The sequence below is a fragment of the Vulpes vulpes genome, chromosome 4 (genome assembly GCF_048418805.1).
Source record: "Vulpes vulpes isolate BD-2025 chromosome 4, VulVul3, whole genome shotgun sequence".
NCBI lineage: Eukaryota > Metazoa > Chordata > Mammalia > Carnivora > Canidae > Vulpes > Vulpes vulpes.
In genome coordinates, this window is record NC_132783.1 from 59523109 (window position 1) to 59547106 (window position 23998).

At 42.5% G+C, this 23998-nt stretch overlaps 1 protein-coding gene and 1 pseudogene across 1 annotated transcript; both read left to right on the top strand.

Moving 5' to 3' along the window:
• Window positions 1-7059: 7059 nt before the first annotated feature.
• Window positions 7060-9073, top strand: LOC112912455 (interferon-induced protein with tetratricopeptide repeats 2-like; annotated as a pseudogene).
• A 6088-nt stretch (window positions 9074-15161) lies between these two features.
• On the top strand, window positions 15162-23789 carry IFIT2 (interferon induced protein with tetratricopeptide repeats 2). Its single transcript, XM_025989162.2, has 2 exons — window positions 15162-15323; window positions 20471-23789. The coding sequence occupies exons 1-2, from the start codon at window positions 15319-15321 to the stop codon at window positions 21870-21872; spliced, it is 1407 nt and encodes a 468-aa protein (XP_025844947.2). The 5' UTR covers window positions 15162-15318; the 3' UTR covers window positions 21873-23789.
• The last annotated feature ends 209 nt before the right edge of the window (window positions 23790-23998 follow it).

The window sequence follows — 23998 nt, forward strand, 5'->3', positions numbered from 1 at the left end:
AACCCCCTTTTTTGGCTTCTCTTTTTTCCTTACTTTTGCTTTTTTTCTCTTCTTTATTTTTTGTATATTATTTATTGGGGTTCCATTTGCCAACATATACTATAACAGCCAGTGCTCATCCCTTTGGTGCCCATCACTCAGTCCCCCCATCGCCCCACCCACCTCCCCTTCCACTGCCCCTTGTTCGTTTCCCAGAGTTAGGAGTCTCTCATATCCTGTCATCCTCTCTGATATTTCCCACTCACTTTCTCTCCTCTCCCTTTTAATCCCTTTCACTATATTTTATCTCTTCCTTTTTTCTTTTTTTCTTTCAACCTTCTTCTTTGGGATTCTTAGCCTTTAGTTTTTTACTACTTTATTTTTATTTTTTTAAATAAATTTATTTTTTACTGGTGTTCAACTTGCCAACATACAGAATAACACCCAGTGCTCATCCCGTCAAGTGCCCCCCTCAGTGCTCATCACCCATTCACCCCCATCCCCTGACCTCCTCCCCTTCCACCACCCCAGGTTCATTTCCCAGGGTTAGGAGTCTTTATGTTCTGTCTCCCTTTCTGATATTTCCCACACATTTCTTCTCCCTTCCCTTATATTCCCTTTCACTATTATTTATATTCCCCAAATGAATGAGAACATATCATGTTTGTCCTTCTCCGATTGACTTACTTCACTCAGCATAATACCCTCCAGTTCCATCCACATTGAAGCAAATGGTGGGTATTTGTCGTTTCTAATGGCTGAGTAATATTCCATTGTATACATAAACCACATCTTCTTTATCCATTCATCTTTCAGTGGACACCGAGGCTCCTTCCACAGTTTGGCTATTGTGGATATTGCTGCTATAAACATTGGGGTGCAGGTGTCCCAGCGTTTCATTGCATCTGTATCTTTGGGGTAAATCCCCAACAGTGCAATTGCTGGGTCGTAGGGAAGGTCTATTTTTAACTCTCTGAGGAACCTCCACACAATTTTCCAGAGTGGCTGCACCAGTTCACATTCCCACCAACAGTGTAAGAGGCTTCCCTTTTCTCTGCATCCTCTCCAGCATTTGTGGTTTCCTGCCTTGTTAATGTTCCCCATTCTCACTTGTGTGAGGTGGTATCTCATTGTGGTTTGGATTTGTATTTCCCTGATGGCAAGTGATGCAGAGCATTTTCTCATGTGCTTGTTGGCCATGTCCATGTCCTCCTCTGTGAGATTTCTCTTCATGTCTTTTGCCCATTTCATGATTGGATTGTTTGTTTCTTTGGTGTTGAGTTTCATAAGCTCTTTATATATCTTAAAAACTAGCCCTTTATCTGATAGGTCATTTGCAAATATCTTTTCCCATTCTGTAGGTTGTCTTTTAGTTTTGTTGACTGTATCCTTTGCTGTGCAAAAGCTTCTTATCTTGATGAAGTCCCAATAGTTCATTTTTGCTTTTGTTTCTTTTGCCTTCGTGGATGTATCTTGCAAGAAGTTACTGTGGCCGAGTTCAAAAAGGGTGTTGCCTGTGTTCTCCTCTAGGATGTTGATGGAATCTTGTCTCACATTTAGATTTTTCATCCATTTTGAGTTTATCTTTGTGTATGGTGCAAGAGAGTGGTCTAGTTTCATTCTTCTGCATGTGCATGTCCAATTTTCCCAGCACCATTTATTGAAGAGACTGTCTTTCTTCCAATGGATAGTCTTTCCTCCTTTATCGAATGACCATAAAGTTCAGGGTCCACTTCTGGGTTCTCTATTCTGTTCCATTGATCTATGTGTCTGTTTTTGTGCCAGTACCACACTGCCTTGATGACCACAGCTTTGTAGTACAACCTGAAATCTGGCATTGTGATGCCCCGAGCTCTGGTTTTCTTTTTCTTAAAATTCCCCTGGCTATTCAGGGTCTTTTCTGATTCCACACAAATCTTAAAATAATTTGTTCTCACTCTCTGAAGAAAGTCCATGGTATTTTGATAGGGATTGCATTAAACGTGTAAATTGCCCTGGGTAACATTGACATTTTCACAATATTAATGCCAATCCATGAGCATGGAATATTTTTCCATCTCTTTGTGTCTTCCTCAATTTCTTTCAGAAGTGTTCTGTAGTTTTTAGGGTATAGATGCTTTACCTCTTTGGTTAGGTTTATTCTTAGGTATCTTATGCTTTTGGGAACAATTGTAAATGGGATTGACTCCTTCATTTCTCTTTCTTCAGTCTCATTGTTAGTGTATAGAAATGCTACTGATTTCTGGGCATCGATTTTGTATCCTGCCATGCTACCAAATTGCTGTATGAGTTCTAGGAATCTTGGGGTGGAGTCTTTTGGGTTTTCTATGTAGAGTATCATGTCGTTGGTGAAGAAGGAGAGTTTGACTTCTTCTTTGCCAATTTAAATGCTTTTAATGTCTTTTTGTTGTCTGATTGCTGAGGCTAGGACTTCCAGTACTATGTTGAATAGCAGTGGTGAGAGTAGACATCCCTGTCTTGTTCCTGATCTTAGGGGAAAGGCTCCCAGTGCTTCCCCATTGAGAATGATATTTGCTGTGGGCTTTTCGTAGATGGCTTTTAAGATGTCGAGGAATGTTCCCTCTATCCCTACACTCTGAAGAGTTTTGATCAGGAATGGATGCTGTATTTTGTCAAATGCTTTCTCTGCATCTAATGAGAGGATCATATGGTTCTTGGTTTTTCTCTTGCTGATATGATGAATCACATTGATTGTTTTACGGGTGATGAACCAGCCTTGTGTCCTGGGGATAAATCCTACTTGGTAATGGTGAGTAATTTTCTTAATGTACTGTTGGATCCTATTGGCTAATATCTTGTTGAGAATTTTTGCATCCATGTTCACCAGGGATATTGGTCTGTAATTCTCCTTTTTGGTGGGGTCTTTGTCTGGTTTTGGAATTAAGGTGATGCTGGCCTCATAGAATGAATTTGGAAGTACTCCATCTCTTTCTTTATTTCCAAACAGCTTTAGTAGAATATGGATGGTTTCTTCTTTAAACGTTTGATAGAATTCCCCTGGGAAGCCATCTCGCCCACGACTTTTGTGTCTTGGGAGGTTTTTGATGACTGCTTCAATTTCCTCCCTGGTTATTGGCCTGTTCAGGTTTTCTATTTCCTCCTGTTCCAGTTTTGGTAGTTTGTGGCTTTCCAGGAATGCGTCCATTTCTTCTAGATTGCCTAATTTATTGGCGTAGAGCTGTTCATAATATGTTTTTAAAGTCGTTTGTATTTCCTTGGTGTTGGTAGTGATCTCTCCTTACTAATTCATGATTTTATTAATTTGAGTCTTCTCTCTCTTCTTTTTAATAAGGTTGGCTAATGGTTTATCTATCTTATTAATTCTTTCAAAGAACCAACTCCTGGTTCTGTTGATCTGTTCCACAGTTCTTCTTTCTCGATTTCGTTGAGTTCTGCTCAAATGTTTATTAACTCTCTTCTTCTGCTGGGTGTAGGATCTATCTGCTGTTTTTTCTCTAGCCCCTTTATGTATAAGGTTAGCTTTTGTATTAGAGTTCTTTCTAGTTTTTGGATGGATGCTTGTATTGCAATGTATTTCCCTCTCAGGACTGCTTTTGTTGTATCCCAATGATTTTGAACGGTTGTATCTTCATTCTCATTAGTTTCCATGAATCTTTTTAATTCTTCCTTAATTTCCTGGTTGACCCTTTCATCTTTTAGCAGGATGGTCCTTAACCTCCACGTGTTTGTGGTCCTTCCAAACTTCTTGTTGTTATTTAGTTCTAATTTCAAGGTATTATGGTCTGAGAATATGCAGGGGACGATCCCAATCTTTTGGTATCGGTTCAGTCCTGATTTGTGACCCAGTATGTGGTCTATTCTGGAGAAAGCTCCATGTGCACTTGAGAAGAATGTGTATTCAGTTGAGTTTGGATGTAAAGTTCTGTAGATATCTGTGAAATCCATCTGGTCCAGTGTATCATTTAAAGCTCTCGTTTCTTTGGAGATGTTGTGCTTAGAAGACCTATCGAGTATAGAAAGCTAGATTGATGTTACCAAGGATAAGTGTATTATTATCTAAGTATTTCTTCACTTTGCTTATTAATTGATTGATATATTTGGCAGCTCCCACATTTGGGGCATATATATTGAGGATTGTTAAGTCCTCTTGTTGGATAGATCCTTTAAGTATGATATAGTGTCCCTCTTCATCTCTTACTACAGTCTTCGGGGTAAATTTTAGTTTATCTGATATAAGGATGGCTACCCCTGCTTTCTTTTGAGGACCATTTGAATGGTAAATGGTTCTCCAACCTTTTATTTTCAGGCCGCAGGTGTCCTTCTGTCTAAAATGAGTCTCTTGTAGACAGCAAATAGATGGGTCCTGCTTTTTTATCCATTCTGAAACCCTGCGCCTTTTGATGGGGTCATTAAGCCCGTTCACGTTCAGAGTTACTATTGAGAGATATGAGTTTAGTGTCACCATGATATCTATTCAGTCCTTGTTTTTGTGGACTGTTCCACTGAACTTCTTCTTACAGGGGAATTTTAAGAGTCCCCCTTAGTATTTCTTGCAGAGCTGGTTTGGAGGTCACATATTCTTTCAGTTCCTGCCTGTCTTGGAAGCTCTTTATCTCTCCTTCCCTTTTGAATGAGAGCCTTGCTGGATAAAGTATTCTTGGTTGCATGTTCTTCTCATTTCGGACCCTGAATATATCCTGGCAACCCTTTCTGGCCTGCAGGTCTCTGTGGAGAGGTCTGCTGTTACCCTAATACTCTTCCCCATAAAAGTCAGGGATTTCTCGTCTCTTGCTGCTTTAAGGATCTTCTCTTTATCTTTGGAATTTGCAAGCTTAACTATTTGTTTTATCCATTCTAGGGAATACACCTACCATCTTCTGCCACATTGGAGGGTGGGTGTTGCAAGGACCAGAGGCAGAGTCTATAGGCATAGCTTCTTCTTGAGCTAGCTTTTAATCAGTCTTCCTATTGAGACAGAGGCGGGACTGGACTCAGTGCCCTTGGTCCTGAGATGAAAGCCTGTCCCGGAGCAGCAGCATACCTGGCAGGCACATGGGGGCAAGAGGCTTACCACAGGGAGACTCCACCCTGAAGACTGGGAAAGACAGACCCAAACCAGTCTGCTCCCTGGTGGGTCTCAGCGCAACCTCTCACTGACTTTCTCCCTCGTTATAATACTCCAGGTCCTGGGTGGAGATTTCACATGCAAATGAGACAGGCAGAGCAGGTCTGTCCTCTGCACCTGCACACCCACCTTCCCATCTCCCTACCCCACCTATGCACTTAGACATGACTCCTTTCCTGCCTCGGTCTCTTTAAAATCTTTCTGTGGCCTTTGTTTTGGGAGCCAGCATGGAGGACCCTTTGTGCTGGGTCGCTTGTGTTCGGGCATAAGCTCCAATAAAAGACTTGTCTGGAACTTTCCATTTGGCCTCTGTTGTCTTCTATTGCTTGGAGAGCCTGAAGACCACAGTGGATCCCACTGTTCTTAGCTCCAGTTCACCCCTACACACATACACTTCTGCAGCACCTCCTGTTGCTAACTCCTGAGCCTTTGGGAAATTCTTCATTTTCAATGGGTTGCTTCTTAGGTTTCCCCCAAGGCTGGCAGAATTGGCTTTCCCACGTTTGATAAAACCAATCCCCTCTTGTCTAGCTGTGTCAGGGTTTCCAAGATTCTGCTTTCTTTGTGTTCTCTTTCCTTTATGGTTAGAAGTCTTCATAGACTGTCATATTAGTAGGATTTGAGAAGGAAGCTAAGATAGTCCCATGTGTTCAATGGATCGTTTCATGATATACCTTTAAATGTTTCTTTTCAACCATCACCTAGTTCAAACTTTTAAAAAGTTTATGCATTTATTTGAGAGAGACAGTAAGACACTGCACAAACCAGAGGGAGTGGCAGAGGAAGAGGGAGAAGCAGACTCTCCACTAAGCAGGGAGCCCAAGGCAGAACTCCATCTCAGGACCCCCAGATCATGAGCTGAGCCAAAGGCAAATACTTAACTAACTGAGCCACCCAGGGGCCCTTACAATTTTAAGCAGTTGTAACTAATCCTTCCATGAATACCCTTGTTCACAAACCTGTGTGTCAGAGTACAACCAAAGAAAGGCAGCAGGAGATACACAGTAAGAGATATAGTGCAAGGAACCAGCTGTGGATGATAAGGGCTGGCTAGGCAAATCCTGCTCCACAGGCAAACTCTCAGGAAAGGCAGGCCAAAACTCCAGGGCATGAGCACCAGCAGCTGTCCACTGGCAGGATTTCTTCATCAGGGAGCCTCAGCTCTGTCTTTCAGCTTTTCGACTGATTAAGCCAGGGCCACCCAGATTACATAAAATAATCTTTCTTATTTAAAATTAAGTGATTGTAGACTTTAATCACATTTACAAAATACCTTTACATCAACATTTAGGTCAATGTTTGATTGAGTAACTAGGTACAATAGCCTAGCCAACCAAGTTGACACATCAATAGACCACCACAACCCTTGACTGAATGTCTGGTTTTCTATACATTCTTAACATTCAAATTTTTATTCCAAGAGCTTCTCGTATGTTTTGCCACAATTTTCTGCAATTTATATGTCAAATATGTTCCAAACCCTCGTGTATAAGTAAAAGTGCTCTGCTGTGATTGTTTAAAATCTTTTCTGTAACTGAAGCTTTAAATGGCATCAAAATATTGTTGATTTAATTTGCATTTCTTTGATTAGTGGCCATTTTTTGGTATGTATGTTGGTAAATTTTATACTACCTTCTTATATTAGTATTTTTTGAAACACTAATACTAGAAGAGCCTTCTAGGTATTAAAAGACTACCTTTTGTCATGCTTATAATCTTTTAATTTCTGTTTTCTAGTTTGTTCTTTGATTTTTGTGGATAACATTTGCATGTGGGCTCTTTTTGTCATGTTTCTCTCTCATCTCAGGTGTTTGTCTGTCTCTGTAAGGAAACCAATGACTATCTTTGTGACCACTGAGCAAAAGGTGGTGGACCACAGCATCAGGTGGCACCCACCCAGATAGAGAGTAGAAAGTATTCGGGTTGTTCTAGTTCATGAATCTGCCCAAAGAACCAGCTCAGCAAAGGAAGAGATGGTGACCAAAAGGGTGTCGTAGGCCAACGTGAATAAATTAATACTCCATCCCTATGAGAGGACCCCCACGGGACACCTATTCACACAGAGCCCCAAACTATTCCCTTCTTATCTCTTGGTGTCATAAGCCCAGCATTTCCTCTTAGTTTCCCTGAATATTTTGATGGATCATAAATCCAGGCTTAAACCTTGGTTTCCATGCTTGAGAGAAGAAACAAAAAACAACCTTACTAAATGTTATTACTCAACTACCACACCATTCTCCAACAATTTCTACAGAGAAATTTCCTTCCTTTGCAGTTGGTTCTCCAAGACCTCTCTTCACATTTTTCACTAAGAAAGTGGAAGTGGGGTGTCCCTTGGTAATAAATTTCCTCCACTTTTCCTTCTTTCTGGGCCATCATCTCCATCCATTGGTGGGGGGTGAGGGGGCTATGACAAAATACCACAGTTTGGGTAGCTTATAAACAACAGAAATTCATTTCCCCATTTCATTCATTTGTGGAGGCTGGAAGAACAAGATCAGAATGGCAGCACTGTTTGAGCATCCTTCCCAGAAGTGGTCATGCCCTAAGCCTGTTGCTTTGTACAACTGCTCATTCACACCCCAAATGTCTGCTTTTCTCCCCCTACAGTGAAATCACCGAACATTCCCTGGAAATTACCTTACAACAATTGAAATGCCATTTTACCTGGAATTTATATGATGAAGAAAGTTCCTTACATGATTTGGAAAACAGTGCATGATCAGGTACAGTTTCTAAACAAAGAGTTCAAGGCAATCATGTACAATCTGTTTTCCTTCATTAAACACCTCAGAGGCCAGAATAAGGCGGCTCTGGAATACTTATAGCAAGCAAAAGAGTTTAATCTTACATGGACATGCCTGCCAAGGCATAATCCGAAGTCTGGTCACCTGGGGAAACTATTCCTGGGTCTATTATCACATGGGCAGACTTCCAGAAAGCACAGGGTTACATTGACAAGGTAGGACATCTTTGCAAGAAGTTTGCAAGCTCCTCTAAAAGTGAATGCCCTGTGATTGTGAAAAAGGATGGGCACTTTTAAAATGGGAAGAAAAGTATTATGAATGAGCTAAGGAGTGTTTGGAGAAGGCTTTGCAAAAGAAACCCACCAATCCAGAATTCTCCCTGGGACTGGCCATCACATTCTATTGTCTGGGTGACAAAGTACCAACAGAGAACACCATTTGCCTTCAGAGGCAGGCCATCCAACTGAATCCCGACAACCAGTATATTAAGGTTCTCCTGGCTCTGATGCTCCAGAAAATCCAGAAACAAGCTGAAGGAGATAAACTAGTGGAAGCAGCCTTGAAGAAAACACTGTGCCCAACAGATGTACTCTGCAGAGCAGCCAAATATTACCAAAATAAAGGTACTCTAGACACGGCTATAGAATTACTTAAGAAGGCTTTAGAATTGGTGCCAAACGATGCCTATTAGATAGGATGCTGCTACAGAGCAAAAATCAGGCAAATACGGAGGTCATGGAGGTACACCACCAAGGAGAATGAGGAAGAGCTGCAAGAGATGACAAGTCAGGCAGTGGACCACTTTAAGAAAGTTGTCAAGCTGAATATCAACCTTCCCCATGCCTGCTCAGACCTTGCCTGCCTCTATGTCATAACGGGTCAGTATGATAAGGCACAGTATTACTTCCAGAAATAATTCAGTAAGGATCTGACTCCCACAGAGAAACGAGTTCTCCACCTGTGCTACGGGAACTTCCAGCAGTACCAGTGGCTGCGTGATGACACCACCATCTGCCACTACCTACAGGGCCTAAACATCAACGGGACGATGACTGAGAAGGAAAAGCTGATCATTAACTTCAGAAAATTGCCCACAAATGACTCTGTGAATGCCTCTGATGCTGTGGGTTGGGAACTCTCCAGATTCATTCACGAGCTGAATAGAAAGGGGCACTGGTTGGACAGTCTGCCCTCAGGTGCTGGCAGAGTTGTCCCCTCTGCCCAGTGGCTGAGAAAATGACAGAGGGAATAGGGGCCCACCACCCAAGGAGCAGAAGGCCCTAGAGAAAGCCCATAAGGAGGCCTTTGGGCTTCAGATAGAGAAAAGCCAGAGTGAGAATGAGAGATGGGTAAGGAGGCCTGGTGAGATGATCACCAAGGGAATAGAAACAGGGACACAGAGCAGCTGCAACTCGCAGGAACTGGACCAGATGGCTGACTGAGCCATCCAATAATAGCCAATAATTGCTGTCTCTTTTTCCAGGCTCACCAAATTCTCTCATCTAGACCTGGAAATACAGAATCACTTCTCCTCTGTCCTATAGCTATTTTGAGCCCAAGCCCCCTTGAAGGTGAGCACCTGCTCTGGGGCTATGGGACTCTGGTTCAGTCTCTGTTTGCAATACCCAGATCTCACCCAGTGCCTTGCATGTGGCCTGGCACACAGTAGGCACTCAACATTGCCAAGGGAACAAGTGAAGACAACATCGCTGAGGCCTGGTCTTCTTCCTCGCTCCTTGTGCTCTGAAATGAATTCCATACAATTCAAACATGTGAATGTTTAAAAAATAGAAATACAACATTTCTACAGGAATTCTTGAGAACATTTTTTAAATCACAGGGTCTGGAAGTTTAAAATATGAAACAAAACCCAAAAGGCAAAAGTATTCAGTAATCCAACCACATTAAAAACACATTTCATAGATGAGAAACCTTCAGAAGGTTGAAAGATCAATGACAGACTTAAAAATACTGTTTCAGCACATTACTGGGGAGAGGATTAACTTCTTTAATGCTGAAACAGTCCTGTTCATCAATAAGGAAAAATCAACTCTTTGGACAAATGAGCAAAGGTCAGGAAATTAAAATGGCTTAAACACGTGAAATGATTGTCAATGTCATTCTTGTTAAGAGCAAAGCAAACCAATACTATTAAGAGAGACCATTTCAGGTCAACTAAAGAAACATCTTCTGGAAAGAACACTAACAAGGATGTGGGTAAACAGGCTCTATCATGCATCACTGTTTAGGTTATAAATCATGCAGATGGAAGGTATTTGTTGATAGCAATTAAGCATTTCATGAATCTCCGCCCCAGCAATTCCACTCATTAATTTATCCTGTATTTGCGTATGCATGCAAAGACATGTATATACTCATGAAGCTTCGTTTATAATAACAAACAACTCAAATGTCCATCACTAGAGACTCATTAATTCAATTTTCCTATTTCAAACACAGAACTGCTTGCAACTATCATAAAAAATAATAAGGCAGTTCTAAATGTAAAAACATGGAGCACTATCTCTTCAATACACTAAAAAATTTAAAAAATAAAAGTGCAGAAGAGTGTATACAGCATGCTGATAACATTGTTCAAAGGAAGGAAGGAAGGGTAGGAGGAGGGAAAAAAAGCATATCACATTATGCATAGACTATTTGGGAAAGAATATATTTCCTCTAGGGTAGCCTCCAGAGAAGGAGCAGGTTATCTGAGAGTCTGTATTGGAGGAAGACTTCTATATTTCAATTGTATAGATTTTTTAATTTTTTTAATTTTAAAAAATTTATTATTTATTTTTAAAAAGATTTTATTTATTTATTCATGAGAGACACACAGAGAGAGACAGAGAGAGAGAGAGAGGCAGAGACACAGGCAGAGGGAGAAGCAGGCTCCATGCAGGGAGCCTGACATGGGACCAGATCCAGGGTCTCCAAGATCACACCCTGGGCTGAAGGCGGCGCTAAACTGCTGAGCCACCCGGACTGCCCAATTTTTAAATTTTGAATTTGATACCCAAAGCATATATTAAAAACAAATTCAAAACCAAAGGTAATCGCACTGGAGTGCTGTGACCACTCCAGTGGTATCCATTCTGCAACTAGTTCCTGCTGAGTACGAGCCACACTTAGCAACATTTGAGGATCTCTGCACATAACGGACGAGTCTCTGGTTCCCAGGTCTTCATTCATGCCTTCAACTTTACTGCCACCACCCACCCACTCACCCACTCACCCCACCCTGATATACACAGCATGTCCTCTCACTCTCTTCATCCATCCATAATGAGATCCATCGTAACTAATCCTTCAAAATGTAGCCATGACTTGGACCTTTGCTCTGATGGCTTTTCTCCACCTGTCCCACTCTGCTGTCTCTTTTGCCATCCATGCTCAGGAATTTACTTTCTGTGCAACAAACTTTTCTTGAATTCCCAAAAGGCATCAAGTAATGTGATGAATGCAAATGCACCAAGATGAAGGGCACAGCTCTTCAAGATCACACTGCAATGTTGTGCTTTCATCGGCAGCACACACCCTCCAGTTTCCTCATTTCCCAATAAACAGGGAAGAGCTTCATCCATCCCAGGCACTTGCCAGTGTTGCAGCGTTTTCCCCTCTCTGTCATCAGATGTGTGAAGGTTTAACCTTGCCATCATATCATAAGCTCCAGAAAGTTCACAGTGAGCCTTCCCTGACCTGACATGGAAGGGTGAGTTCACCTGTGTTACTTGGCCTTGTGTGTTACGGGGCAGGGGGCGGTGTCTGCCTGTAGCCCTTTGGTAAATGTGAGAGGAACCCAAAGTAAGGTGCAAAGTCTGGTTGGAAACTGAAGTAGCCACTGCTTTGTTTCCAGAGACCCAGCAGGGCAGCTGGTGAGAGAGGCCGAAAGGCTCCCACTGCTAAGTTTCACAAAGAACCAGAAATTGATAGATGTGCAGAGACACATTTCCACACATCTCCTCTGCTGTCCCTCATACCCTTGTGTGGTCTTTTAAATCCCCCTTTTACTTATCAATGCTTCTGTGATAATCAACCTTTTTTTTAAGATTTTATTTATTTATTCATGAGAGACAGACAGAGAGAGGCAGAGACACAGGCAGAGAGAGAAGCAGGCTCCCTGTGGGGAGCCTGATGTAGGACACCAGCCCAGGACCCCAGGGTCACACCCTGAGCTGAAGGCAGATGCTCCATCACTGAGTCACCCAAGCACCCGGTTGAATTTTAAAACTCTTTTTATTCTCAGAATCAGACACTAACAAATATTTGAGGCATTCGTTGAAGGCACTGGGGCTTTGAATAAATGCTCTCTGCCAAATGACACGATCAACAAAAGTTCTATGTGAGCACAGGAGTCTCCAGGGCCCAGAAGGTGAACACAGAACACAGCCCATGGGGGAGGATGGGGGAACAAGAGAGTTAACGTCCCAAAAGCCTCCCAGAGGATGGAACCAGAGGTCTGGAAAATGAGGGCAAGATTCCCATCAGAGAGCGGAATCTGGCTTTAAGAAAGAATCTTCCAAATGCCTATCCAGTGGACTTTCGTCATTGCCACTGACTCGAGATCTCTGAGCTTCCTCCATGTTTCTTCAGTTGGGATGTCTATTATGGTTCTTGTGCCCCACCAGAGCACAGGGCATACAAGAGTTATCACACCTAGTCTTTGAGGTTTGTTCCCACCAGACCATAGGAAGTCACACCCTGTCCATTGAGGGGAATAGAGCATCACTAAGAGATTGTGGATATTTAGGGTGTGAAGGGTCCTCTAGCAGGTGTGTATTGAACTAGCCACTCACTCATCTAGGTGGACAAAGCTTTCATCAAACATTCTCTGCAGGGACATTGAACAAAAAAGAGGGCCATTTTCCCCATAAATCTCAAGAAAAACCTATAGAATTTTGTTTTATGGACTTAAAAGAATTTTTACTTACAGTCAAAATATGATGTGGTTTTCAGACTTTATGGCAAGTATTAGAATTATTTGGAAAGTTTACTAACACAGAGATTGCTTGGCCCCACTCCTAGAATTTCTGACTCATTTTACTGAAGATGGAGCCTGAGAATTTGTATTTGTGGCAGGTCCCCAGGTGAAACTGAAATCACCTTTGGTTGATGGCAATGTGGGAACTGGTGCATTATACCACTTTGTAGCTGATGTGGCCACACAATATGGAAATAAATGGCTTTCCTCATTCTGAAAACAGTAGACAAGGACTCTCCCCTAGTCCACACTGAGACAGGGATAACCCTAGGCCTATATTCTGGGACACAGATACATAAATAGTTGTAAGAGCTGGAATAATCAGAACTCTCACTGGGGAAGCTTCATTTTTCTCATAATAGAAATATTACCAGAAGAGACTTGGTTTTCTTTTCCAGTTTCTATTTTTGCATTTACACTACATATACTAACACTCACTCAGCTACCAGAGCCGCTGGTGCGTACTTCTTGTGTGAACGTACACAGGTGCTTGCCATACAGATATCTGAAGAGTAAAACATGCTTTCCCTGTGCTTCTCCCCTCTGGGTACCTCTATAATAAGATTTAAACATTGCGATCCAATAGTTTGCTTGAGAGCAAATTCAAAACAAACAAACAACAAAAAAAATCCCAGTTTTCCTAGTTTCCTTCTGCAGCATTTCTTGTACATCTAACATACATTTCTTTTTCTTTAAGATTTTATTTATTTATTTGAGAGAGAGCATGAGCAGGGGGGAGGGGCAGAGGCAGAGGGACAAGCAGACTTCCCCACTGAACAGGGAGCCTGATGCAGGACTCCATCCCAGGACCCTGAGATTATGACCTGAGCCAAAGGCAGACGCTTATCTGACCATGCTACCCAGGTGCCCCTAACATACATTTCTGTAAATACATACTAGAATTTATAACTCATGAATGACACCTAAAAGTAAGGGTTTCCAATTGGAGTTGGCTTGACTGTGTGTCCCAATAAAAGGGTAGAGGACTGTCAAGAGGAGGAGCTTCTGCTTCCACCCTGCAGCACGCAGACACAACCTGCCATAAATAAGGCTTTCTCCAAGACTGATTTACCTGCTTCAGCTGTATTCAATTATACTGGAGAATAGGCGTCACTCATGCTCAGCATAATTTCCTGCGGTCAAAGTCTCCAAGTGTTGTTACCTTTTTTCCTCTTGGGTCTACACACACAGTAATCCCTTTGCAATCAAGGGTATGAATAAGGCAAAAGCAAAGAAAATACATTTCCTCCATAATAGCAAACCACTGCGCTGGCAAATGGTGACATAGGAGTGCGGGATATCCACAGGATTTTAAGTGTCGCGGTGTTCAGGAAAGCCCAGGACGTGTACAGCTATTAGAAGGCATTTGGCTTAGGGTTAGTGCTCATGAGGGATGGATGGTGGACCCTGAGAGGAGCTAACATTCCAGAAAAGGCAACATCAAAAGTGTCTCCTCTGAGATACCTGGGAAGCTCAGTTGGTGAAACGTCTGCCTCGGCATGATCCTGGGGTCCTGGGATCCAGCCCCCCACAGGGCTCCCTGCTCAGGGGGGAGCTTGCTTTTCCCTCTGCCTGCTGCTCACCCTGCTTGTGCTCCCACTCTCTCTCTCTCTCTCTGATAAATAAATAAATAAATAAATAAATAAATAAATAAATAAAATCTTTTAAAAAATTTCCCTTCTGGCCTCTTTGGTTAATGTTGGTTAATGACTTTAGCTATTAATTATAATAAAAGGTAGCATGCACTTCTTATGTGCCAGGCACTATTCTAAGGACATTTCATGCTTTAACCGATTTGATCCTCACACAGCACTATTATGAGTTGGGTAGTAGTAGTGGGATCAGCATTTCACAGGAGGACAGACGAAAGCACGAGAAACATTCAGTAATTTCCAGTGTCACAGCACATACACAGAGCCTGGGTTCAAATCCAGACAGGGCATCAGAGCCCATGGTTCTGATCGTGTTTTCATTCATTCAGCCTCTACCTTCTGAATGCCTGTCATGTGCCCCGTACTAATGCAGGGACTAGACACTCAGTCCTGAATGAAACAGCCCCTTCCTTTCAGGGGCCCACAGACCACAGGGTAATAAGGGCGAGCACAGGGAGGATGGGTAAACATTGTGGTAATGAAGCAAGCTGCTTGGTGTTTGGTACGCGCATCCTTCTCCAAGCTGGGCTCCCTTGATGTCAGCTGATCTAGGACATCATTACAGCCTGAAGGAAGAAGTTCTGGCTCACTACAGGGTGGGGGACACAGGGTGCTGGAGGCGGGGCTCTTACTCAAGATTCATTTCCTAGTAGAGCCCGACCAGTTTTACTGTCCAGTTTCAGTTTCTGTTTCCTAAAGTGAACTGCAGGAAAACAAGGAAGAGGTGCCAGGAAGTGCTTGCATATACAGGTCTCCTTAGCGTCTCTCTCAGAGGCAGAGGAGGGAGACTTCTGAAGAGCACAGTAGCCAGAGCCACAGCCTTCCAGCACCGCTAAGAAGCACTCCACAATCATGAGGTAAAAATGCTCCTGCCCAGATTGTGCTGAAAATATCCAGTCTCTTGCTGTGAATGCAAATCCCACATGGCCACCCTCCTAAAACCCAAGTTCCTGACTTGTTTTGCTTCTGCATTTGTTTGCAGCCTTGCGGTGCTCTAGCTGCAAGGCCTAGTGTTCCTCTTGTCAATGCTGGCTGGTTTATTTCTGAGATTTTTCTGCCCCAACTCTGTCAAGCTTCCTCAGGGCGCCTCACGGGGATGCTGACAGATGAGGTCCAGAGGAAGGAGGGAGGAAGGAACCTCAGAGAGAGAGAAAGGGAGAGAATGAGAGAGAGGTGCTTCAATCAGGCAGGTGCTTCATTTAAAGATGGGGTGGGGCAGGGAAGACTCTCTTTTGTTTCCTATTTGAAAGGATTAAGTGAGAGGCTTTTAATAAGATTCTTATTTTATTTTAAGATTTTATTTATTTCTTCATGAGAGACACAGAAAGAGAGATGCAGAGACACAGGCAGAGGGAGAAGCAGGCTCCCTGCTGGGCATCGGATGGGGGGGAGGGGGTTTTAGCCAAAGGCAGACACTCAACCACTGAGCCACCTAGGCTCCCAGTAAGATTCTTATTTAATGAAGGATCTGTTTTTAGCAGATATGGTTAAGATGTACTCCAGGCAGCAACCCCAACTCATGCGAAGGTAGATTTCCTTTCATTCATCTTAGATTTGTATTAGGGCTGATAAGATATAGTCATTAATTCAACAGAATATATTTTACCCCCAAATGCTACTGATTGGTCCAAGTCCTTCTCTCTGAAGTATGGATTGGAGGTCAGATGCTTGGAGAAAAGAGCCCCCACCTCTAAAATGCTCTTTTGCACCAAGATTGCCCTGGGAGGAAGTAGGGTAGGAAGGGAGCTTTCTGTTTTCTCCAATGTGAGAGTGGGATAGCCAGACTAGATGCCTCAGCCTCAGCCTCAGCCTCAGCCCTGGGAGCTCCAGAGTGCAGGGACACCAGCCCCAGCTTTGACTTCCTAGAGGACACATTGCCCTGCTTCTATAAGTTTCCTGATCTCTTCTCGAAGTGATACTTTTTCTGCAACTCTGCATGTCTGACAGGAAAGGAAAAGATCTGATGCATTTCCAGATGTCTGTTTCTAGGGTAATTCAGAATATTTAGAAACCTTTTCTAACTTCTTAGAACTTTAGCATAGTCTTCTCTTAGACTCTGTCCCATAATAACACAGACCCATCAGTCTCTTTTCTAATTTTCTTTGATCCCTTAGTAATTAGGTGCTGTTGCCAGGCATTGGCCCTGCGCTCTAAGACAGTGGTTCTCAAATCTGAGCATGCATAGGATCTATCTGGAGGGCTTGCTGAAAACAATTCCTGGACTCAGCTCCCCACTTCAGATTCTGATTTGGTAATCCTAGGTTGAGGTGTTGTGCCCAAGATTGCGAATCGGAGAAAACCACCAAGGAGCTGTTAGCAAGGTCGAGCTTGGGTCCAAGTATACCCCACACAGCGGAGCAGGGACTTGGACCCCGAGGTGGGTTACAGCTGGGTTTTTATGGGCTGGTCTAGGGGTAAGGTGGGGTTTTTCAGTAAGGGTGGGGGTCTGAGAATCTCCAGTAAAGAGGTCTCATAGCTCTTGCTTCCTTATTCCGATAAGGGCGTGCTTTGTGGGGTTTTTGTAGCCGGGGTAAGGTAGAGTTAGTACCTGGTCACAGTGGCCTGGTCACAGTGGCCTGAGATGGCTGCCAAAGCTACAATGGCTGTACTTATGCCAATGTTAAACTTGAATGGCCTGAATTTTCTCGGCCTCCACAGAGGTCCAAGGATGGGCATTTCTAACAGGCTCTTCGGTGCTAGTACTGCCCTCAGACACTGGTGCAGCATTAGCTCTGAACCTGGTGAACGGTGTCACTGTGGCTTTTATGAAGACAAGAAGCAGAGGAAGAAACTGATGTGTGTAAACAGTTGGAACTTCTACAGTCATCAGGAGCATAAGTCTCAGAAGTCTCAGTCCAGGAAGCAAGTGTCTGGAACCAACTTCTGATTTATTGGTGGAAATGAAAGCCCATAATCGCACAGTGAAATTGGATGCTTTGGAATGGATACTCAAAGATTTTACATGTGTATATAGTAAATGCCTCTATCCTGCAAATGCACAATTGACTATAGGCTTTATATGTTGGAGATAATTTCAACTGTATTCACTCTTTCTGTTTCTCTTATAAAAAATGAAAGTTGCCAGGCAACCAGGGGGACTTAGTCAGTTAAGCATCCCTCTCTTGATTTCTGTGGAGGTCATGATCTCAGGGTCTTGATATTAAGCCCCACATAGGGCTCCACACTCTGCAGGGTGTCTGCTTGAGATTCTCTCTCTTCCATTGCCCCTCCCCTCTCCCTGCTGCACTCACATGCTCATGTGCTTGAGTGTGTGCACTCTCTTTCAAATAAATAAATCTTAAAAAAATTTTTTTTAATTAAAGGAGAGAGTTGCTAAAGAGCTTATGTGCTAAGTTTATGTAATCTTATTGGGAAGAAAAATAGATCAGATTGGACATGAAATTTTCAAGGGAAGTCTACTGTCATTAGCATGCCAGGTATCACACGAGGTATTCTCCTAGGCTCACAAACACACACACACACACACACACACACACACCACCCATCCCACCGCATATTATATTAAGAGGCTCAGACAACCTGGCTCTCCACTAAGGCCGGTCCAGGACTTCAAGAGGACAGAGGGTCCTTCCCCATGCAGACATTCCTACCCATTCTCCTTCCTCTTTTCTGTTTATTCTACTTAGAGTAGTTAAGTCTCCATCTGACTCAAGTAGCATAAATGAACAGGAACTGACTTAAAGTTCCTGGAATGGCTCAGGACCCACATGCAGAACTGGAGCCCAGGAGGGCCAGAACACGACCATGGAAAGCTTGAGGGACCTAGACTTTGTATGTACTCCATGTGCCTCTAGGTCACCATCTCTCCAGGGCATGCCGCAGATCACAGCCCCTTGAGTCCTCCAGCAAGCACAGTATTCTCCCTTAACTCCAGACCACTGGCTCCCACCTGCCTCTTGTTTCCATTTCCAGCTTCCACTTGAGTTTGGGTGCCCAGCCCCAATGTAATCATCAACTTGGGAAGGAGAGAGGGAGAAGGTGTAAAAAGGGTGTAAAAAGTGAGAGATAGGGGGCAGGAAGAATGGGGGAATATAATGTTCCATTTGAAATACTTGACAAGTATTTCAAAGATGGTTTTTGGCACACCGCATAACTTTCCATGCATCTACTGTTTGTCTATGTCAGAATCTATAATATTTAGAATATTGGCTCCTCATAAAAAGGCTAATTAACACATACTATGAAAAAATATGTTTTTAAATGAGAAAAAGCAATGTTTCAGGGATTCTAATAAGAGGCAATGCAGAGAAATGATTTTGGGAAGTTAATGATTTTTAACCTTCTCATCTCTGAAGTTATTCAGGATAGGGTTTCTGTGTGGTGAGTTTTCCTTATTTTACTTTACTTTTACTTTATTTTAATTTTATTTTAAAGAACCAATACTGAAGGGAATGGAAATTCTTCTTAGAAGAGTTGCAAGAGTCCTTAAGGGAAAAAGAGCATTACCCATAAGAAAAGATGCTAGGTATCTTGTGAACCTCCTCCTGTAACCACACTTCCAATACTGTGAACACAAACCACAGGAGAGGAAAAATAAAATTTCAAAAGATAATTAAAGCCACAAATGCAAAGATTTTAATAGACCAATACAAATGAGAAATGTTAAGATGTCAGTCTAAGAAATAGCAGTGAGGTGGAGGGGAGAAAAAGATTACATTTTATTTCAAGATAAAAGTTTAAAACATGGGATCCCTGGGTTGCTCAGTGGTTTAGCGCCTGCCTTTGGCCCAGGGCACGATCCTGAGGTCCCGGGATCGAGTCCTGCGTCAGGCTCCCGGCATGGATGGAGCTTGCTTCTCCCTCTGCCTGTGTTTCTGCCTCTCTCTCTCTCTCTCTATGTCTATCATAAATAAATAAATAAATAAATAAATAAATAAATAAATAAATAAATCTTTTTTAAAAAGTTTAAAACATTGCTAATATACATAATACTAAAGTAGTATGATGATGCAAAAGCAGAGGAAATAAGAATTTAGAATTGTTGAAATATGATTTAAATAGTTAAAATGGGAAAGTTCAGACAAAATGAGAACAGAGATTGCTGAATTAATAAAAAGACAAGATAAGGGGCACATGGGTGGCTCAGAGGTTGAGTGTCTGCCTTTGGCTCAGGTCATGATCCTGGGGTTCTGGGATGGAGTCCTGCATCAGGCTCTCCCTATAGGGAACCTGCTTCTCCCTCTGCCTCTCTCTGTGTCTCTCATGATTAAACAAATAAAATCTTAACAAAACAAAAACAAAAACAAAATTGTCTTAAAAAACAAAAGACTAACCAATTTGATTAAAAAAAAAAAAGTTGGATGACCAAAGAAAATCAGTTAAGGATATAAAACTCAAATAATAAGAAATAGCAATAAGGACAAAAAGGACAAATTAAGGACCAAGAAGCTAAAAATACAAAAGACAATGCATAGGGGTAATGAGACTAAAATCAAGCTGGGGAGACATTAACAGAATATACGATTCCAAAGCTAAAATTTTCAAATACAAAAGTAAATGCTAGGTAAGATGAAGAACATAAAGCAATCAAATAGCCTTTCTTCTTAAAAACTGCATCAAGTCAGGGCACCTGCATGGCTTAGTGGATTAGCTTTAGCTTTCCTTTAGCTGCCTTTAGCTGCCTTTAGCTCAGGTCATGATCTCAAGGTCCTGGGATCAAGTTTCATATTGAGCTCCCTGCTCAGTGGGCAGTCTGCTGCACCCTCTGCCCCTCCCCCTGCTCCTGCCCTGTCTGTTTCTTTCTCATAAAAACCATGGCCCTTTCCCTAATCCTTCCACTACCCACATCACCTAACCCCTGTGTCCCCGTGCATTTAACGCATACACCAAAATACAGAAACAAAAAGGAAATATTGTTCTTTTTTGATTGGGGTAAAAGCCCTGAGGAAGAGGAGGAGGAGATCTGTACTGCCATGCTTCCCGTTTCTTGTCAGGAGAATCCATGCTGTGTCTCAAAGCATCACCTTTCTGTTTTGCCTTCCAGCGAGAGCACCAGGAAGGCCTTAGAGAGCTGCCTATGGCAACTGAAATGCCATTTCACCTGGACCTTGGTGGATGGAGAAAAGTCCCTGGATGATTTTGAAGACAAAGTGTGCGATGCAACTGAATTCCAGAACAATGAGTTCAAAGCCACAGTGTTCAACATACTGGCCTACATAAAACACCGCAGAGGCCACAACAAGGCAGCCCTGGAATGCCTCCGGCAGGCAGAGGAGCTGATCCAGCAGGAACACTCTGATCAAGCAGAGATCCGGAGTCTGATCACCTGGGGTAACTATGCCTGGGTCTACTATCACCTGGGCAGATTTGCAGATGCTCAGATTTACGTGGACAAGGTAAGACGAGTATGTGAGAAGTCTCACAGTCCCTACAGCTTAGAGAGCCCTGAACTAGACTTCCAAGAGGGGTGGGCCCGGTTACAGTGTGGCAGGCAGCACAACGAGAGGGCCAAGGTGTGCTTTGAGAAGGCTCTGGAAAGGAATCCCAAGAACCCGGAATTCATCTCCGGACTAGCCATTGCGAGCTACCGGCTGGAGACCTGGCCTCTGCCTCAGAATCCCATCAACCCTCTGAGGCGGGCCATTCGGCTGAATCCTGACAACCAATATGTGAAAGTCCTTTTGGCTCTGAAACTTCAAAAGATGAAGGAAGAAGGGGAAGGGGAGAGTCTTATTGAGGAAGTGCTGGAGGAAACCTCATGTGCAACAGATGTGCTTTGCGGAGCAGCAAAACTGTATCAAAGAAAAGGAGCGCTGGACAAAGCTGTCGAACTGCTAAAAAAGGCTCTAGAAGGCATGCCAAACAATGCCTACCTGCACTGGCATATTGGATGCCTCTATAGGACAAAAGTCCTCAACCTATTGCAGGACACAGGAAAGAATGAAATGTACGGGAAGAGAGAGAAGTTAGAAGAAGCCATGGGACAAGCTGTGTATCATTTAAAGAGAGTGGATGAGGCCAATGCAAACCAATCCTGTGTCTGCTCCTATCTGGCCTGCCTCTATGCCCAAGCAGGTCAGTACGACAAAGCAGAGCACTACTTCCAAAAAGAATTCAGCAAAGAGCTTTCTCCTGGAGCCAAACAAGTGCTCCATCTGCGTTATGGCAACTTCCAGCTGTATGAAATGAAAAGCGAAGACAAGGCCATCCATCATTTCATACAGGGCATGAAAATAGACCAGAAATCAAAGGAGAAAGAAAAGATGAAAAATAAGCTGCAAAAAATTGCCTGTATCAGGCTTTCTAAAAACAGAACTGATTCCGTGGCCTTGCACCTGTTGGCGTTTCTTCAGGAGCTGAATGGAGAAATGCAGCCAGCAGAGAACTCTGAGAGGCATCTGGACTCTAGAAGCTGCATCCCCCCAGCATCTTTCGCTGAGGAATGAGTAATCATGATATGGTGCCCATGGGATGATGGAGGGGAGGGAACAGAAACCCCTCCGCCAACTGGGTATTCACGATATTTGACAAGTGGTACTGTGGGGTAGGCATGGGCTGAGCTGCTGGCTATGGGTCTGGACCAGGTTTGTGGAGGAAACTGCTGGGCCAAGTGTTAACATATGAATTGCTCAGGGAGTTCTGACAGGTAGTAGATTGGATGGGGCAGGGCCCCAGGGCTTGGTAAGGGGGCTACTTCCCATTGACGTCTTGGGAGCAATTTGCATTATGACATTTCCTTAGTCATCCTCCGTGGGGTGATGCCCTGGGTTTGTCTCTCTGTTTATATAAAGCAGCCAGATCCCTCACATCTGTAACACTGTGGTCCATTTTTGTAATATTTTTCCGCCCTTGGAGTCATTTTAGATCTTGTACAGTTTTGCCCTGCATAGACAGTAATGTGCTGTGTCCCTTCAAAGGCTGGAGGACCAAAGCCTCCATAAAGCTAGGAATCTCCTGTCCTTCACTTCTGTGTCCTCCCCAGACAGTCCTCAATCTAGACTGTCCTAGAAAGCTTGAGTTCAATTGTCCCATTATGTGAGATGGGAACGTAGTTTGAAAAAAAGAGAGCAGAGAACAGGCTGAACTTAGAAGGAACATATCCAAGACAAGCAAACATATCAATGGGGTTAGGCAATCAGGGTTCAAGAGTTTCAGGAGGCACATGGGTAGATTTTGCCTCCATCCTGCTCTCGCTATGTTACAGCAAATGAATAAAAAGGGAGATTCTGTACAACATGCCAGAAAGTAAAATAATACATTTATTTAAAACGTCTGGAAAAATAAATGTCCCTACCGCCAGTAGGGATGGGGATTGAGTAGACAAAAAGAGAGAAACAGAGAAGAATGCTGGTTTGTTCTTAAAGACTGTAAATCATACGGAGAAAAATTTCACTTTCTTGGCCACTGTTAGGAAAATTTCCTTGTAAGCTGAAGACTTGCTTTGTTCAAACATGCTTGGCTGAGCTCAGGTCCAAGGTGATAGGAAAGCAGCAGAACAGAAGGCTCATTTGGATGCCAAGGACCTAGTGAAAGACCTTGTAAAGTGACATCACTAATGGAGAGTTTTCTCCCCCAATTAGACGTGTTATATATTAGGTGATAACAAAACTTTTTGCCCTGAAAATCTTCAAGGAAACCACAAAATTCATGGTTTGTTTGGGGTGATTGGGGTTTTCTAGGTGAATACTGAATGGCCAATGATATCAGTTTTAGTGTGAATCAAAACAGAGCTGACCCAGCACAAGACCCTCAGTCACCCTCTGGGTTGCAAAATATTTGCCTATTCACATTATTTTAAATTTAAATAGTGATTACCAGAGGCTGAGGGTTGGGAATAAGAGACATGTCTTTTAAGGGTAAAAACTTACAAATAATAAATAAGTCCTGAAGATCTAATGTATGGTATAAAAACAATGTTGTGTTATAATCATCAAGATCTAATATATGGTAGACAACAATGTTGTATTATAATCATCATACTTGCCAAGTTAGGGCAAGATCTTGATTATTCAAACCACAGCAAAGAAATGATAAATATATAACACAATAGAGGTGATAACTATCACTACAGTCATATTACAATATATAAATGTATCAGATGAACCTTAAATTTGTGCAGTATTATATGTAAAATGTATTTTAATGAAATTAAGTATATATTAACATTTTTATTAAGCAGTTAAAACATATAAACTTCGGGATTTTTTTTAAATTAAAAATTCAACTACTGTAATGGTTTTCATGTTGTTTTCTGTATTAAAAATCATGTTGTGTGCACCGAGATCACCAGTACGCATAGTATGGATTCCTGAAAAAATCTATAGATTTAATTAATAAATAACTTAGAGGTGATGGAACATAAAGGAGTGTTCTGGGTTTTGGGGCTTTTTTTTTTTTTTTTTTTGAAATTTTACTGTACCATAAATCTTCTAAATCCAGATACTGATTAGTGAAATATTATACTGCTTGTGAACTGGTTCCACACAACCTGGACTGGTCTAACATTATAAGCACTGAATAGAACAGACTTTTTTTCCCCTAAGCCTTAAGAATCCAGGATTTCAGCTTACAC